We start from the raw sequence: 19,967 nt of genomic DNA, 5'->3' as shown, positions 1-19,967 counted from the left end.
GACTTCATATGTTCTGATGCGATCAATAGTAATCGGCTACTTTGACCTCCAATAACTCATGCACTATTCAAGTTAAATGCACATAATTAATACCAATTTAGGTTTACACTAATAGCTTCTAAAGACATGTCCCTCGACAAAATCAGATGAACCGTTTAGATCTTGGAAATTCGTTGCTGGGTGTTACTTGTACAATTTACAGTCAGATACTAAACTTTAAACTAATAAAGATATTGAAAATCTGATTGCACCATAAGAATCACCATGCAAATAACGGTAATGTACATGTTTCTTTTTGAGCTATCATGATTCCTCTGGCTACTATTAATTTCGAGATGAACTGTGAAATGTCTGCCATTATGGTTTCACAAAGTCCGCCATCTTTGGCACTCCTGGCACACAAATCTCCTTCATCGACACAAAGCACAGTCCTTGACACAGCGTCAACATGGAATTTCCAGCCACGCGGTCGGCCTGGACCACACGCTGGGGCTACTACCTCTCTTGCTCTGGCTAACGTTCGGCACCACGTGGTTGCTGACGAGCCCCGCCTAGCCGAGCGGCCAGTGCGACCACGCCAACTCCTAACTTAGAATATTTTCAGGGCGCCACAAGTCGCCCGTTACCTCACAAGTAGTTTGTACAGGATAGACTAACTTGAAGAGCTACATCGAACCAGTCTCCATACCAAAGGTTACAACAGCAATACTGCGAGTTTCTGATTTGAGTTGTAAAACTACTGTAGGCTACTATAGACTGTCATAAGTAAGCATAGGCTAAGCCCGCCTGGCTAGCCGCGCGGTCTTCTGCACTGCTTCCCCAGCGGAAATGCGTGCCAGACCCTGGCACGAGTCCACCCGGCGGTTTAGTGTCGACATCCGGTGTGCTGGCTAGCCTGTGGATAGTTTTTTAAGCCGGTTTTCCATCTACCTCGGCGAATCCGGGGTAGTTCCCCTTATTCCGTCTCAGTTACACTACGTCGGCGATTGCTGCGCAAACACTGTCTCCACGAACGCCTACACCACCATTACTCTACCATGCAAACATTTGGGGTTACACTCGTCCGCTATGAGACGTTCCCAGGGGAGGTCCACAATAACCCTAGCTTCGGTGAGGGGCGACGGTGGGGTGGGTGGCCTGCTGTAGGGTTGTGAACCACTGAGGGCTACGACGGGACGACGCCTCTCCGTCGTTTGTAGGTCCCCGGTTTAATACACAAGCATAGGCTACGGTAGCCTTCCTAGTAGCGTTTGTCAATTAAGGTCGTATCCGCTTTAACTGAACGTTAGGAGTGTTGCATACCTATCGGGCGTTACCACATAATGTTCGCTTTCTTTACGTTTGTAATCGGTGTCTTACTACATTCCCCCGACAACCGGAAACTGTGCGATCTAGAAACTGAGTGTGGTTATATAAAGGACCGGGTAACCTACGGAACATTTTTGTTTTACATACTTATCCTCCTGTCTGCTACTTAAAAGTAAACAGTATCAGATTTCAAACTGTCAATGAGTAATTCTGGTTTTATTCGAACATAGTTGATTTTTAACGTGAAACATAGGTATGTTGTAGTAAAAATAAAGAAAATAATACAGATTTATCATACAGCGGTATAAAACGCAATGTCCTCAACACAAAGGTAAAAAATTAGTATCAAATATCGCTTCAATACTTCGTCGAACTTTAAAACATATTTCTGTGACAACTTTCCCGTTTATCAATAGTAACAGGAAGCTCCTGCCTTTGATCATGATTAAGAATATTCTTTTGAGTACAAAATTGTGCAAACTGAACTTATGGCACATTACCTGCTTCGATAGTCTGTATAGATACGAGTTCTATTCCTGCCACTCGATTGAGCCTATTGTAAATCTCGTTATAAAAGATGTACTTACCTGTACGCGAGGGTGCTGGGACAACATGTAAACAACAGCACCTGCAACGTCTTCGGGTTCCATGCAGGGGAACATCTCGTATACCGCCTCTGATGCGCCTGCTTTCTTCGCGAGCCCCGTTCTGGTAAGTCCTGGAGAAACCTCCTGTGAGGACAAAAATTCAAGTAAAAAATTATGTTTCTAGTACTCAAAGTTCCAGACTTAGAAACTCAGTTCTAAATACTGAACGCAGGTCGATTGCCGGTCATAGTCCTAGAAAGCGATAGCACAGTTAAGCGTCATAAAAATATCCAACTACGTAACTAGAAAATTGAAAATGCTGACAGAAAAATGAACAGTTGTAAAAACATCGAATTGTTGTAAAAATGTCGAATTGTAAGTTATTAAAATTTCCTCTTAACACTGGTAAAAACTATATATATATATATATATATATATATATATATATATATATATATATATATATATATATATATATATATGAAACTTCCTGGCAGATTAAAACTGTGTGCCAGACCGAGACTCGAACTCGGGACCTTTATCTTTCGCGCGCAAGTGTTCTACCATCTGAGCTACCCACGCACGACTCACCCCCGGTCCTCACAGCTTTACTTCCGCAGGTACCTCGTCTCCTACTTTCCAAACTTCACAGAAGCTCTCCTGCGAACCTTGCAGAACTAGCACTCCTGGAAAAAAGGATATTGCGGAGACATGGCTTAGCCACAGCCTGGGGGATGCTTCCAGAATGAGAATTCAGATATATATATGTTCAGCATAAAGAGAAAAGTGTATTATTCGCAAACTACATATGATCCACTTTATACCAAGTAAGCACACAAGTAGCAAACATGATTATCGACACATATTTTTAAATTTGATGGACTCTATAAAACTGCCACAGAAAGAAATGAGAAAGATTTTTTTTCCCCCTTTTGGGGTGTGACGGGCTTGAGACATACAACAATGTGACGAGCTTATCGTCCTGTGATTAGCACGTTCTGAAGTTCAGATTGTCATCAAAACTGTTGCATGTGGTTGACAGAGAACGTCTGTTGTAAACACAAGGCAACATTGATCCCTTATATTTTGAACGTTGAGTTGTGAAAACTTTTTAAGAAAGGAACTTGAGAAAGGAAGAAATAATCGCCGGAAAGCTACAATATCCCTTTACTTTATTCATTCACCAGTTTCTATAGAATTTTCGTCATCTTGTCTTTGTTACATTCGGAATGCAATTTGCAAGTTGTGTCTTAGAACGCTCATCTGTATTTCTTAAAATAATGCTCATTGCCCTTTGGAAACTAAGACTCAGTTGTGGTGAGTGGAGGGATTCGGGACGCGTGTGTGATGTATCTTTTTGAGTTCGGATTTCACACCATCTTCGTAATACAATTACAACAATTCAGTGCACTTACATCACATGGGCGAAACGGATTTTCGATTCGAATTTAAGAACCCACATCATCTCACACACTTTTTTCTACAAACAGACATGTAAATAGTTTAGTATTTGAAGGAATGAATTTTACAGTTAATTAGGATGTAAGGTATGAATAATTAGGAACTCACACCGACTCGAATCTTGCTTTTTCTGGCGACGAGATCTTTCCGGAGGCCCTCCAGTAGCGTCTTGACAGCCTGCTTGCTGGCGCAGTACATTGCGATGCCGCTCTGATTTGGTGTAATGTGTCCCCATATGCTGTGAACATGAAAAATATAATTTTATGTCACAAATACAACCAGTATCATCGACTGAAAAATGTCTATAATATTTGTGTCCGAAGTACTGGAAGTAATTGAACTTTTTCGAACATTATCTTGCAACGCATGTGGACATCTCAACCTGGGTGCCATTATCGCTTCGTCAGAGACAAAAAAGCCAGCTACGAAAAAGCACTTGATCGTTTTGACATTGACGCCCCTTTCCCAGATAGTTTCTGTGGTGTGCATACTGTAAGACCTTCGGTACACACACCATCAGATTATTTGACTTGTCGCTCTAACGAAGTAGGCAAGTGTCAGCAATATGTCTCATGGTCTTATCGTGGCGTGTTTATCTTCTGCCGTTAGGTCAGATGATAGAAATGCCACTTGCACGCTTAGAGTAGCAGATTGACGGTGACCAACTTTAAACAGAACTTGATTAATTTTCACACACATTTATTAAAACAATAACAAGCATAAAAATTACTTAACTTGGTTCTGGATGCTATTTACAATTGACAATCATAAGTATCTTTGGTCTTGGTACATTAATTATATTCTCACGTATATCTCTCATACTTGACAAAAGTTTCTATACATTTATCTTCATGGCTATGTACAGGAATATGGTAGTCTTATTGGGCGCAGACTGAAACTTGACTATAGACTGGTACAGACAAATGTAGAACTCGTACAGACTGGTGCAGACAAATGCAGACTGACTAATCGGAGGTCTGTACACTCCTTATAATACCTCGCGCGTTCATGTATAACTGCGCGAGTGTGATCCGCGAGGAGAAAATTTTCTGTGTTAGCAGCAATCTCATTGGCTGCGTTACATATTAATACGCGGATCGTCGGAAGCAGAATTTGGGCCCTCTCTATGGCAGCGCCATCTCGTAGTGCGGAGACGGACGAGCGCTGCGCCTGCGCTGTTGTGCTTAGCGGGGCGCGCTCTAGTGGGAAAGTTGTGTACGCGCTGACTACGCGGAACTATGTAAACAACAGTTTCAGTTGTTCCAGTTGTTCTTCAGCTGCCCTATACGCGGCAACTCATCAACTGGTTGTATGAATACGTATGATTACTTGAGGTCAGCTCTATCAATGAAAGATTAGACTGGCCGTAATGACAACAGTTAGCGTCCTTTGCCTAGGGGAAGCGTCCCTGACTAGCAATCAAGGAGGCTCCAGGATTCTAAGCCTCCCACTGCTTAATTGTTGAATAAAAGCCATTAGCAATAACGGCCGAATACTTCTGGTGTAAGGACACTCATTCTGCTAACAGCAATGACATATAGGGCGGAGGAGCAGACGAAATTTCAGAGCAATATCTTGCCCTTGGAGACGAAAGAAACTTCAACGATCAACGGCATCAGGACACAGAAGGCAATGGAAACCACTACATTAAATATGCTTAATATGATTCCATTGGACATGCGGACTGTAATTGGAAAATGTGTAATGATTTAGCCAAGAGATTCCGGATCAGGCATCCATTTGGATATCCGGAAGGGGACTGCCAAGGGGACGGTAACCATGACAAAAACACTCGATAACCATCGAAAAGAAATCATTCTATAAGTCTGAGAGGGGAATGTTAGAAGTTTTAATTTGGAAGGAAAGCTAGAAAATCTGAAAAGGGAAACAGAAAGGCTCAGGCTTGATATAGCACAAATCACTGAAGTAAAATGGAAAGAAGACCATGATTTCAGACCAAGCGAATATAGAAGCACTGGAAAATGGCATAATAGAAGTAGTATTCTTTATGGGTAGGATGGTAAGGCAGAGAGTTTTTTACTGTGAACAGTTCAGTGATTAGCGCTGTTCTCATCAGAATCAATAGCAAACGAACGCCAACAACAATAGTTCAAGTTCACATGCCGAAGTATCCAGCAGAGGACGAAGCGACAGACAAACTACACCTGCCTAATGTCGTGTAGCGCAGTAGTGCAGCAACACGATGTGGCATGGACTTCACTAATGTCTGAAGTAGTGCTGGTGGGAGCTGACACCATGAATCCTGCATGGCTGTCCATAAATCCGTACGAGTACGAGGGGGTGGAGATCTCTTCTGAACAGCACGTTGCAAGGCAGCCCAGATATGCTCAATCTTGTTCATGTCTGGGGAGTTTGGTGGCCAGCGGAAGTGTTTAATCTCAGAATGTTTCTGGAGCCACCCTGTAGCAATTCTGGACGTGTGGGGTGTCGCATTGTCGTGCTGGAATTGCCTAAGTCCGTCGGAATGCACAATGGACATGAATGGATGTAGGTGATCAGACAGGATGCTTACGTACGTTTCACATGCCAGAGTCGTATCTACACGTATGAGGGGTCCCATATCACTCCAACTGCACACGTCCCATACCATTACAGAGCCTCCACCATCCTGAACAGTCCCCTGCTGACATGCAGGGTTCATGGATTCATGAGGTTGTCTTCATACCCGTACATGTCCATCCGCTCGATACAATTTGAAACGAGACTCATCCGACCGGGCAACATGTTTCCCGTCATAAACAGTCCATTGTCGATGTTTACAGGCCCAGGTGAGGCGTAAAACTTTGTGTCGTGCGGTCATCAAGGTTACACGAGTGGACCTTCGGCTCCGAAAGCCCAAAGCTGCGATGTTTCGTTGAATGGTTCGCACGATGAGATTTGTTGATGGCCCAGCACTGAAAGCTGCAGCAGTTTGCGGAAGGGTTGCACTTCTGTCAAGTTGAACGATTCTATTCAGTCGTCGTTGGTGCCGTTCTTGCAGTATCTTTTTTCGGCCGCAGCGATGTCGGTGATTTGATATTTTACTGGATTCCTGATATTCACGGTACACTCGTGAAATGGTCGTACGGGAAAATCCCCACTTCATCGCTACCTTGGAGATGCTGTATCCCATCGCTCGTGCGCCGACTATAACACCAAGTTGATACACTTAAATCTTGATAACCTGCCATTCTAGGAGCAATAACCGATCTCACAACTGCGCCAGACACTTGTTGTCTTATATAGGCGATGCCGACGAGAGCGCCGTGTTCTGCCTGTTTACATATCTCTGTATTTGGTTATGCATGCCTATACCAGTTTTTTCGCGTTTAAGTGTATTTGAGGACACTGGATGGGTAATACAGTATGTGTTCGGAGATGAACTTCTAATAATTTTGCGAAACCGGAAAGCTATAGTTGGGATGGAGTAGCCGACAGAGTTAAGCGAAAATATGGGCTTGGTTGTAGGAATGAGAGAGGAAAAAGAATAGCCGAGTCCTGTAATAAATATCAGTTAGTAACAGCAAATACGATAGTCAGATATTACAAGAGCAGGAAGTATAATTGGAACAGGCAAGGAGACAATGGATGATTCCAGCGGGATTACATCAGGCTCAGACAGAGATTCCGAAATAAGAGACTGTATTGGAACGCATATCTACGAACAGTCATAGACTCAGATCACAATTTAGTATCAAGGGTAAGCTGAAGTTTACGAGAGCCGTCCTTAAGAAGCAATGTGGAAAGAAGAGCGATACTGATGTACGGAGGAGTGGAGAGATGTATTTGAAGTTCCCTAAGATTGCAGAGAGTATGATTATGAATACCACAGTAAACAGTTCAACTGAAGAGGAATGGACACCTCTAAACAGGGTAACCTCTGAAGTTGGACAGACAAACATAGACGCAAGGAAGGTAACTGCGAAGAAATACTGCAGTTGATCGACGAAAGGAGGAAATACAAAAATGTAAAGGAAAGACAGCAATTCAGCAATATAAGTCACTTAGGAATGAAATAAAAAGGAAGCGTAGGACGAAAAGGTGCAGAAAAAGTCTCAATAAATTGGAAAAAAAATGGTCGTCTGCAGGACTGATACGGCATATACTCTAACAAGCCAAAACATTACGACCACTGCACACCGCGACGTTGGACGCCGCCTGGGTGGCGTTCACATGTTGACCTAACGACATCGTCAATTATGATTGCAGTGGGCACGGGACCCTCGGGATTCAACCGTCTATCAATAGAAACGTATCGGCTCTTCCGGTGAATCACATTTTTGCTACATTAAGTCGTTGGTCATCTCCACACACGCCCTCACCGACGTAAACTGCGGCTCTAAACGTGCAGCGTGCCACGGACGTAGGCTGGTGGGGGCAGAGTTATGCTCTGTGCGCTTGCCTAGGACCTGTGGTAGTAATCAAAGACACGCTGACAACTGCGAGCCACTTGTATCCCTTCACTCTTGATTCTTCTCCAACGGCAATGTCATCCTTCAGCAGTATAAGCATCCGTGTCTCGGAACCAGAACCGTGCTACAGTGGTTTGAGGAGCATTATAGTGTTCTCAAGTTGGTGCCTCCGTGACGAAATTCGCCTCATGTAAATTCTTTGGAACCCATCTGGGTCGCTGTCGCGCGCCATCAAAGCGTACACAGATCAGCAGCCCGTTATTTACGCGAACTACTTGAACTGTGCGTAGACATCTAATGCCACATACTTCCACAAACCTACCAACAAACTGGCCGATCCCTGATAAGCAGAATCAGTGATGTATTTTGTTCCAATGAAGGACAAACAAGATATTAAACAGCTGGTCGTAATGTTTCGGTTCATCAGTGTAGAACAACCAAAGCAGTTTTTTGGTGAAATAAAGGCCAGGCCGTCAACATGAAGAGTGCAACGGGTACTCCACTGCCAAAGAAAGAGGAGGGAGCGTATGGGTGAAATGAGTATATTGAACGATTCTACGAAGGGGAGGACTTATCCGATGACGTGATAGAAGAAGAAATGGGAGTTGAGAGGGACGACAAAGAGGATCCAACAAAAGAGTTGAGCTTAACAGGCCTTGGAAGACTTGCCATCAAATAAGATAAAATTTTTAATATCAGTAGGGTGACGTGGGGGGAAGGGGGTCATCCAAATGAGTACTGAAGTTGGTTTGTATAATCTATGAGACTGGAGACATATCATCAGAAGTAGAAGTAATGAAATTCTGTGTCGATCAGCACTTTGAAGTTTGTTCATGTGAACTACAGCTAGATAACGTAGTGCTTATATTAGCAGTAGTGTACAGGTCCATTAGGAGATTGGGAGCTATTCATAAAAACGTTTTACTCCCTATTATGCTGTCTGTCACATAAAAAGAAGAAGTTATTAATCTGTGGTGATTTCAATATAAACTTTCTAAGCAATTCTGATAGGAAAAGTGAACTAGAAGTGTTATTAATGACATATAACTTAGAATCAGTTATTAATTTCCCTATATGTATACCTAAAGACAGTAGCACTCTAGTTGATGACGTATTTGTACAGCAAGACGATGTAAAAGTAATACATGCTTTCCCTGTGGTAAATGGATTGTCGGCCATGATGCACAATTGATTAACTTAAAAAACCTAGCAAGGTGTACAGTTCACAAACCATCAAGTAAAAGTGTAAGGTTGCTCAACCTGGTATCTATAGAGCAATTCAAAGAAAGTTTAAGAAATGTTAATTGTGGAGATGTATATAATGAGCCAAATGCGAGTGATAAATGCAACATATTTCTTGAAAAATTCATATCTGTCTTTGAACATTGTTGCCTCAAAAGAATTACTAAATCTAATACCAAACAGCTTTCAAAGAAACCTTGGATTACTACAGGTATTAAAGTGTCTGCCGAAAGAAAAAGAAAATTGTATGAGACAGCAAGAATTAGTAAAGACCCAGAAGTAATTTTACACTATAAATATTATTGTAACATACTGAGAAAAGTTGTCAGAGAATCAAGAAATATGTATATTAGAGATGAAATTAAAAACTCGGGCAATAAAATTAAATCAGTATGGAATGTTGTTAGAAGGGAGCCAGGAAAAGTAGCCACTGTGATAGGTAGTATTACTGTTCAAGAGAATGAGACCATCTTAACCAACAGTACAAATGTATATAACAACCAGTTCTTAAGTGTAGGAGAAAAAATTGGTAAGAACAGTTCAAAAGAAAAAGCCAAGCAGTACACGGAAGATTCAGTTTTGAGAAAACCTAGTCAGATTAATTTTCACCTAACAACCTCTCGCAAAATAAGGAAAATCATTAAATCTTTGAAAAATAAATGTTCTGTTGGAGTAGGTGATATCTCTAACGAGATATTAAAACAATGTGGGGCAATTACAGCTGATGTTCTGAGTCATATATGTAATGCATCACTAACTCAAGGCATTTTCCCAGACAGGTCAAAATATGCCATTGTCAAGCCTCTCTACAAAAAGGGGACGCCACAGGTGTCAATAACTGCTGGCCAGTATCCTTGCTTACAACTGAGAAAGTAATTTACTCAACAGTGGTTAGCCATCTCAACAGTAATGGGGTACTTAGTAAATCACAGTTGGGGTTTCAAAAATGATGTTCCACTGGGACAATATACAGTTTCACTCCTCACATAATAGAGTCTTTCAATAGTAAAATGTTAGCAATAGGAATTTTCTGTGACTTATCCAGAGCATATGATTTTGTGAAGCATGATATTATGTTACAGAAATTACAATTTTATTGTATAAATAGAACAACGTATGAGTGGTTTAAGTCATATCTACAAAACAGGAAGCAAAAAGTTTCCACCTCATCTAACTGGGGTGAAATTACATCAGGTGTTCCACAGGGTTCGATCATGGGTCCCCTTCTATTCTTGATGTTTGTGAAAGACCTCCGTTCTTATCTGAAGGAAGAAGCTAAGCTGACACTGTTTGCTGATGATACAAGCATCATTATTAATCCAGTATAAGAAACTCCAATAGAAAATGATACAAATAATGTCTTTGGAGAAGTTGGTTTCCTGTGAATGGGCTTGCTCTGAACTTTGATAAAACACAATGCATCCAATTTTCTGCTGCAAGGAGTACAGTTCCTTCAATAAATATAACATATCAACAGAGGTCAGTAGCCAGGTAAAGAATACTAAGTTTTTGGGTGTATATATAGCCGAGAATCTTAATTGGAAAATTCATGTTTTGGAACTCCTAAAGCAACTAGATTCAGCGACTTTTGCAGTCAGAATAATTGCCTTTTTGAGGATATAGAAATTAGTAAGCTAACATACTTAGCATACTTTCATTCTCTGACGCCATACGGAATAATATTTTGAAGTAACTCAACACTTAGGCAAAAAGAATTCACTGTTCAAAAGCAAGTGGTTAGAATAATGTGTGGGGCTCATAGTCGCGCCTTGTAGGCATCTGTTAAAAAGGTTAGGAATTCTTACAGCAGCCTCACAGTACAGTTACTCACTAATGAAATTTTTTCTCAACAACATGGATCAGTTTAAAAACATCAATGACATTCATGATTATAATGTCAGAAGAAACGAAGACCTACACTATCCTCTACTTAACCTGTCTGTGGCACAGAAAGGGGCAAAATATGCTGCTGTAAAACTTTTAGATAAATTACCAGATAAAATAAAATCCATGACAGACAGCGGTAATAGTTTCAAAAATAAACTGTAATCATATCTCCTTGACAACTCCTTCTACACCATAGATGAATTCTTGAATAGGAATAAATAAATCTATAGCTATAATACACTCCTGGAAATGGAAAAAAGAACACATTCACACCGGTGTGTCAGACCCACCATACTTGCTCCGGACACTGCGAGAGGGCTGTACAAGCAATGATCACACGCACGGCACAGCTGACACACCAGGAACCGCGGTGTTGGCCGTCGAATGGCGCTAGCTGCGCAGCATTTGTGCACCGCCGCCGTCAGTGTCAGCCAGTTTGCCGTGGCATACGGAGCTCCATCGCAGTCTTTAACACTGGTAGCATGCCGCGACAGCGTGGACGTGAACCGTATGTGCAGTTGACGGACTTTGAGCGAGGGCGTATAGTGGGCATGCGGGAGGCCGGGTGGACGTACCGCCGAATTGCTCAACACGTGGGGCGTGAGGTCTCCACAGTATATCGATGTTGTCGCCAGTGGTCGGCGGAAGGTGCACGTGCCCGTCGACCTGGGACCGGACCGCAGCGACGCACGGATGCACGCCAAGACCGTAGGATCCTACGCAGTGCCGTAGGGGACTGCACCGCCACTTCCCAGCAAATTAGGGACACTGTTGCTCCTGGGGTATCGGCGAGGACCATTCGCAACCGTCTCCATGAAGCTGGGCTACGGTCCCGCACACCGTTAGGCCGTCTTCCGCTGACGCCCCAACATCGTGCAGCCCGCCTCCAGTGGTGTCGCGACAGGCGTGAATGGAGGGACGAATGGAGACGTGTCGTCTTCAGCGATGAGAGTCGCTTCTGCCTTGGTGCCAATGATGGTCGTATGCGTGTTTGGCGCCGTGCAGGTGAGCGCCACAATCAGGACTGCATACGACCGAGGCACACAGGGCCAACACCCGGCATCATGGTGTGGGGAGCGATCTCCTACACTGGCCGTACACCACTGGTGATGGTCGAGGGGACACTGAATAGTGCACGGTACATCCAAACCGTCATCGAACCCATCGTTCTACCATTCCTAGACCGGCAAGGGAACTTGCTGTTCCAACAGGACAATGCACGTCCGCATGTATCCCGTGCCACCCAACGTGCTCCAGAAGGTGTAAGTCAACTACCCTGGCCAGCAAGATCTCCGGATCTGTCCCCCATTGAGCATGTTTGGGACTGGATGAAGCGTCGTCTCACGCGGTCTGCACGTCCAGCACGAACGCTGGTCCAACTGAGGCGCCAGGTGGAAATGGCATGGCAAGCCGTTCCACAGGACTACATCCAGCATCTCTACGATCGTCTCCATGGGAGAATAGCAGCCTGCATTGCTGCGAAAGGTGGGTATACACTGTACTAGTGCCGACATTGTGCATGCTCTGTTGCCTGTGTCTATGTGCCTGTGGTTCTGTCGGTGTGATCATGTGATGTATCTGACCCCAGGAATGTGTCAATAAAGTTTCCCCTTCCTGGGACAATGAATTCACGGTGTTCTTATTTCAATTTCCAGGAGTGTATATGCATTTTGTGCCATTTAAGGGAATGGGGTAGATAAAAAGATTGCTCAGATTAAAAGGGGTATGAGACATCGATGCCGTCTTTCGCCGCTACTGTTCAGTCTACAACTCGACGAAGAAATGGCGGAAATAAAAGGTACAGCAGAGGCATTAGAGTTCAGGATGAAAGTATATCAAGATTCGCAGATGACACAGCTATCCTCAGTGAAGGACCTGTTGAACAGAATTAACAGTCATTAGTAGAGAATATGGATTGGGAGTAAACGGAAGAAAGACGAAAGTAAGGAGTAGCAGTAATGAGATTATCGAAAAAGTTAACATCAGTACGATGTAGACCAAGTGAAAGAATTCTGCTACCTTGGAAGCAAAATAACGCAAGATGGACGATGCAATGATGACATAAAAAGCAGGTCAGCACAGGCAAAGAGGGTATTTCTGACCAAAAGAAGTTTATTGGTAACGAACATCGCCCTTATCTTGAGGAAGAAATTTCTCAGAAAGTACATTTGGAACAAAGAATTGCATCGTAAGAAAACTAAAAAAGGAGAAACTCGAAGCGTTTCACACGTAGTGTTATAGAAGCATGTTGATTAGGTGCCTTAATAACGTGTGGAATGAGGAAATAAACAGTAGTATCGGCGAAGAAAGGAGGGTATGGAAATTACTGATAAGAAGAAGGGACAGAACGATAGGACATGTGTCAAGACGTCAGCGAATAACTTCCATGTTGCAAGACAGAGCTTAGAGAGTAAAACTGCAGGGGAAGACTGGGACTGGCATATTTCCAAAAAACAATTGAGAAAGTATGGTGCAAATGCTACTCTGAGAGAGACTCAGACTGAAACCTTACAGAGAGACGGTTGCGAATCAGCTGAAACCAATATGCCATCTGCCACATAATCTCAGTAACAAGCCGTTCCATCACGCTGTGATCGATGCTTGCCTAGGGGAGGTACTGGTTTTCTTCGCAATGTCGAAAACAGCGCTTGTGAGACCATGTATTTTATTTGCATAGTGAGACGGGGATTGGTAGAAGTAGAAAAGCTGGAGAGAATTACCAGGTCACGAGGGCAAACACTTGAAAATACCAATTTTTATTACATTATTTTGGTGCGTGTATCTGTAACAGACTGCGCAAGTCTGTCTTCAGTTTAAGCTGAGTAGCTTCACCGTTTTTCTACCAGCTGACCAAACAGAGTGTTTACTGTGGATGTCACAGTACCTGCACGTATGGATGATGAAGCCGTCGTCGACGCCCCTGCTCAGCATGTCCTGTACGGCCTCCCTGGTGCAGATGCTTAGGCCCAGGACGTTGATATACAGGAGTTCCCGCCACTTGTCTGTTGGTCCAGCTGGTCACAATAGAAACACTTATTATATCCTATGTGAGTACGACGTTGGTCTGATAGTGGTTGCCCTGCAGCGTTAACACACAATTAAAATCGAATAATATTACTATATGTTAGTGGACTATTTAACGGTATTGTAGTATGTTATAAAACAAAGAAAAATAACTGTTTAGGTACTCGTGAGCAGTTGAAAAAAGACACCTCTGCCCTGTAGAGGGGGCTCTCATGCTGACTGCGAAAGAAATTCGATGTGCCACGGGAGTGGGGTGTCATCATGCCTTAGAGCCACTGCCACCGTGAGAGTCGAGATCAGGGTGCAAGCTGCCAGCATATTTAACGACGCCCATGTTGTGGGTGCAAGAAGCTTACGACACACCATTTCAGGGGTTGTGACATTTCCGGGATTTTTAAGTGCCAATGTGCCAATTTATTGCTGTCAGGGCTCGCTTTGACTATTGTAGATTGTAACAATGGACAGATGAGTTACAGTGTAATCACTCGCTACTGGCAAACAAAATCTCTGAGCAACTTTACGTACCATACAAAGCTACCGCTTCGCTTTGAGGTATTGACACATGCGTGTAGCTTTGTTCACACAGCACAGAGGCCAAGAACTCCGGCATTTGTGGAAGCGTCTTAGTTGGTTTTCAGGACTGTGCAGTCACTTTACAGGTGCACGCACTAATGGCACTGCTTGCGTAGGCGTAGAACGTTGTGTGCACTCATTCTCTCTGTCATCTCTCTCACATGATTTTACAAAATCTGTTCATCCAAAAAAAATTATTTTTATGTTATGTATAGCTTTATATGCTACATTCATTGTGAAGTGCCTATCACCTCGCTAATGGTTATACCTATTGTGAAGTTCGCTTTAAAGTGAGACACTTCGCGAAATTCGAAAAAGTTTGCAATGAAAAATGTTGGTCGCTATGATTTTGCGTATGGTGCATATTACCCCATATGTTGCTACGAACAAAATTTACCTAAGACAGTGAATTTTTCTTTAGACTTGTGAGGAGGTCCCTGTCTCCACTCTCAAGAAAATGGAATAATTTATGTAGCATGTTCAATTCTGACGGAAAGCACACGAGACTGAAATATTCATATCTGCTTAACTAACTGAGATATCTAAACGAGATTTTGGAAAATTGATAGCTTACAACAAGGAGAGTTCTTTGCCTCATGGTTAACGTGCGGAACTTATGGAATCTATATCGATATGTCCAACACTATAGATATTTTATTTAATATTTTTGAATCCAGTTCTGTAATTTTTAAAAAGTGAAAGCGTTGCATAATTCCGTTTTCTCGAGATTGGCGATGGATAGAGATTTACTCCCAAGTTTAAAGAAAAATTAAGTATCTTAGCTAAACTTCATTCACAGCGCCAAACGCAAAGTCACAGCGACATTTTCCATTGCAGACTTCTCGAATTTTGTCTCGTGTCATACTAAAACGCGAATATCACGTTAAATATGATCAATACTGAAATTTAAGGCAATTCATCAAGAAGCTGATATGTTACTGATTAGTTCCTGTAAAATCGTTTGAGAGAGATTGCAGGTCGCTGGGTCAAACCTCCTTACACAGGTTCCCCTGCCCAGGTAGTCCGCTTTCTTCCCGTGCGCACCCTATTTAGCCATAGAAGCCGATGCATCCCGTACGCCGACAGGACAGCATCCTGTCTCATGACCTGCATCCATTCATGTCCGTTGTGCATTCCGACGGACTTGGGCAACTCCACAAAGTCAATGCGACACCCCACACGTCCAGATTTGCTACAGAGTGGCTCCAGGAACACTCTTGTGAGTTTAAACATTTCTGCTGGCCACCAAAATGGTTCAAATGGCTCTAAGCACTATGGGACTTAACACCTGAGGTCATCAATCCCCTAGAACTTAGAACTACTTAAACCTAACTAACCTAAGGACACCACACACATCCATGCCCGAGGCAGGGTTCGAACCAGCGACCGTAGCGGTCGCGCGGTTCCAGACTGAAGCGCCTAGGACCGCTCAGTCACAGCGGCCTGCTGGCCACCAAACCCCCCCATACATGAACGTTATTGACCATATTTGGGATGCCTTGCAACGTGTTGTTCGGAAGATCTCCACCCCCCTCGTACTCTTACGGATTTATGGACAGCCCTGCAGGACTCATGGTGTCAATTCGCTCCAGCACTACTTCAGACATTAGTCGAGTCCGTGCCACATCGTGTTGCGACACTTCTGCGTGCTCGCGGGGGCCCTGAACGATGTTATGTAGGTGTACCAGTCTTTGGTTCTTCAGAGTAAGACTACATAACAATTAAATTTTAAACAATGTACCTCGCATTCATGTATATATTGGTCTATCGGTTTGGTAGAGTTCGCAGTGGCGTAACACTTTAAATTTTTTTAAATGTATTTGTAAGTATTAAGACCAATAAGGCCATAAGTATCTCTCCTGTCAGTACTGCGATGTGATATTACCTCTAGTGCTGTGAGCAGTTTCTTCACTTTAATTAACAGTCAGTAAAGTAATATTCCTTTTAAATAGTCACAATAAACAGCAATACAGGATTTAGTGTGTTCCTGGTGGAACATTCTATATTGTATGAACTAAACGAAATATAATAGGTGATCAACAGTTTCCGTTTGAGAGCGTCGCTGCAGCATACATGCAACGTAGTGCGACTCAGGTGCAGGTATATAAGCACCAACTTTTACGGAAGGGATTAGTGTGATATTTGTGTACTTCCGTCGTGTGTGCGGAAAATGCGGAATCATGAACTGCGGCGACGTTATTGCCAAATGCGCCCAAACAGCACCTGTCTCTTGTTATTTTCTTCTTGGCTGTTGAAAGTCAAATAGCGGTAGACATCCATTGTAAAATGAAGAACATGTATGGGGCAGTATGTCTGTCGAAAAACACCGTTGTGGAATAGTGCTGGTCGCGATTCGATACAAGACGCCGTTCGATTTTGGAGACCATATTCGTCCATTAAGCCATGCAATTATCACACCTTCAGTCCCTTGAAAAATGCCTTGAATGGCCGACGATTCCTGTCGCACGAGGATGTGTAGCACGCAGTTAAGGACTTCTTCACGCAGCAGGACACGGTGTCTTATTAAAAGGCTATCTTGATTGCTCGCGGTGATTTTCCCTGATTTGCGTACCGGTCCTGCATTGCACGGCTTCGAACGGAAACTTTTGGATCGCCCCTTAGACTTTTTTGCCTTGTTCCACAAACTTTATTATTATTATTATATGAATGAGATTACGGGTCACAAGCCCATTTTCTAGCACACAACTGATCCAAAAAGATGGCTACCAAGCAAAGATAATCACGTCAATTACTTCATCTACCCATTCTTGTCTTAAACTAAAAAAGTTATCTCCGTTCACAATTTTTACATTCTTACAATTGTATTCTGCAACATTCGTTAAGACAGCATTTACAGTAATATGAATAAAGAGTAGAACTAAGTTCACAGGAACGGGAATTTGTGTTATTATCTATTTATAAATGAAGGCGCCACCAAAGGTTGTAACATTGTTTAAAAGGGGAGAATAATGGAACTGAGATGTGAGGATGCACACATCTGTTCTTTTATAATTTCTAATGTTTCTGACTGAGTGAGTTTTGAACGGTTTCCCTGTAGTTCTAGGGCATCTACATCTATTGTGTATTTGTGGGTCTGGTTTAAGCAATGTTCGGTAAAGGATGAATCTGGCTTCTTTAATCCACAACTTCTGTGTGTCCTCTGAGTCTAATACAGATTTACCTCCTTGTCTGCACTGTACAGCAGGACTGATACTCTTGGCAGATGATCTTATTAACCTCTTATTTAATGATGGCCGTTTGTTTATCTTTTGAATTGAAGAAACATCTACCTAATGTCTATGGGACTAAGGAAAACACAGAGCAATCTGATGCGGTGTCCTACGTGAGCGATAGCGAGCGACTTCTGGTTACGCGACACTCCAGCGACAAGCAGCAATACTGGGCGAAAACCTTGGGTGTCCTGCGTGTGAGCGACCATGTCGCGCTGCAAGATGGCTGCTGAGAGCCAACCAGCTGTTTCTATACAACGGCGTCCTTAACCTGTAGAATACTGTAGCTGGTGAGTAAGGCTACAGAATTAGATTTACTTAAGAAAATAAAGCGAAAAGGAATGTGCATGAAATTTACAAAGGGAGGAATCTCCATGGAGAATTTCATAAGTATCGTCAACTACGAATATCACCAGACAAGTTCTTTGAATACACGTGAATGAGCAGAGGAGCATTCGACTGTCTCATGAATAAATTAAATACGAATGTTTTTTACATAATCAAAACTTTTAACAGCCAATAAATGTGGAGGAATGATTATTACATGACTAATTACGCTAAATACAAACATAAGGATACACATTGATCACAATGAGCAATAGCTAGCTGTGGCGCAATAGTACCGTTTGCAGTTCATAACTACATGTGAGGGGAGAGTACTGGATTCCATTCCCGCCTGCTCTTAGATTTTTACTACGATCCTGTATATTAAGTTTTATGTATACTGTTTACACTTCATCGCCAAGTATATTTTTAAGGTCTTGCCAAAGAACTTGATCTTCACACCTATCCCAGTATATCACACACATTTAATTGGCTCAAAATGGCTCAAATGGCTCTGAGCACTATGGGACTCAACTTCTGAGGTCATTAGTCCCCTAGAACTTAGAACTAGTTAAACCTAACTAACCTAAGGACATCACAAACATCCATGCCCGAGGCAGGATTCGAACCTGCGACCGTAGCGGTCTTGCGGTTCCAGACTGCAGCGCCTTTAACCGAACGGCCACTTCGGCCGGCACACATTTAATTCCTAATAAATTACAATGAACCATGAAATTTTACAGATATTTGATGTTGCGAACATAATTCATCAGCAGTCAGTGTTAAGGAGAAGCGTTTCAATTACTCTAAACAGTCTGTAAAAATAAAGCTTACAAATTTTTTGAAAAGAAAGTCAAACGTTTTGTGTAATAATTTGTCTAAAAGTATGAAATAAAAAATATTACGGAAACGTTTGGTGCACCTCTTTTTCTGTTCATGATTTCGAGCATGATTCAGAGGCACGTAGAACGTTTCTCTGATCTACTTATTTCTTTTACACAAATCATTTCATAAAATATTTGACTAATTTCTACCATTTTTGAATTTCAAGTTTTATCTTACTAACTCTTCGTTTGCCTTCCTAATGTACTTGATTCGAAGGAAACCTTTTTGAAATTTAAATACTGCTCCAGTGTATCTTTTTATGTGCAAAATAGCTAGGTCTCGAACAGATGACATTTTTGACACTTCATTTGCAACAGCTTTTCGTGAAATATTTCAATTTTTCCTCACCTTATTAATTAAGTTTTCGTTCATTGCCCTGATTACTTTCAAGCAGTTAAAGATTTGCATGCCAAACTAGACCTCATGCTGGTCACTTTGATACCCCGTTTACCTGTTTCTATCCCTTTGTTTGGATATGAAAATTTGGACAAAACCTCATGGTGTAAGTTACAGGGAATCTTGTTTTCACTCTGCTCACGCGTTTACAAAAACGTATCGATGGTTAATCACATGATCAAATAGTCGTTTCTGTGTGCTGTCATTTCCAAAATTCGTCTTTTCGATATATTGAAACTTTTATGAGATACGACGATTTTTACGACCACTTGATTCCCGAAGTGCAGCCCGCATCTCGTGGTCGTGCGGTAGCGTTCTCGCTTCCCACGCCCGGGTTCCCGGGTTCGATTCCCGGCGGGGTCAGGGATTTTCTCTGCCTCGTGATGGCTGGGTGTTGTGTGCTGTCCTTAGGTTAGTTAGGTTTAAGTAGTTCTAAGTTCTAGGGGACTGATGACCATAGATGTTAAGTCCCATAGTGCTCAGAGCCATTTGCACCATTTGCACCCGAAGTGCAGGAAAGGTTCCGACGCGCCGCGAGCTACCCGTCCGCGGATATAACAACCAATATCTCAAGAATGAAATATCATTCCGGTCTCAACTTTAAATACAGTTTAGATATATTGGTTACATTTCATACG

General features: G+C 42.6%; 1 protein-coding gene across 1 annotated transcript in view; it reads right to left on the bottom strand.

The window, feature by feature from the left end:
* Positions 1-19,967, bottom strand: part of LOC126234722 (dehydrogenase/reductase SDR family member 11-like) — a 42,485-nt gene that overhangs the window by 10,911 nt on the left and 11,607 nt on the right. Inside the window, exons 3-5 of the mRNA XM_049943469.1 lie at positions 13,782-13,911; positions 3,465-3,594; positions 1,896-2,039 (exon numbers count right to left, since the gene is read on the bottom strand). Coding sequence (XP_049799426.1) covers positions 1,896-2,039; positions 3,465-3,594; positions 13,782-13,911 — 404 coding nt within the window. The remainder of the gene's footprint in view (positions 1-1,895; positions 2,040-3,464; positions 3,595-13,781; positions 13,912-19,967) is intronic.

Source organism: Schistocerca nitens, chromosome 2 (assembly GCF_023898315.1).
Source record: "Schistocerca nitens isolate TAMUIC-IGC-003100 chromosome 2, iqSchNite1.1, whole genome shotgun sequence".
Taxonomy (NCBI): domain Eukaryota; kingdom Metazoa; phylum Arthropoda; class Insecta; order Orthoptera; family Acrididae; genus Schistocerca; species Schistocerca nitens.
Note: the sequence above shows the minus strand (reverse complement) of the source record. Positions and strands in the feature narration are given on the sequence as shown.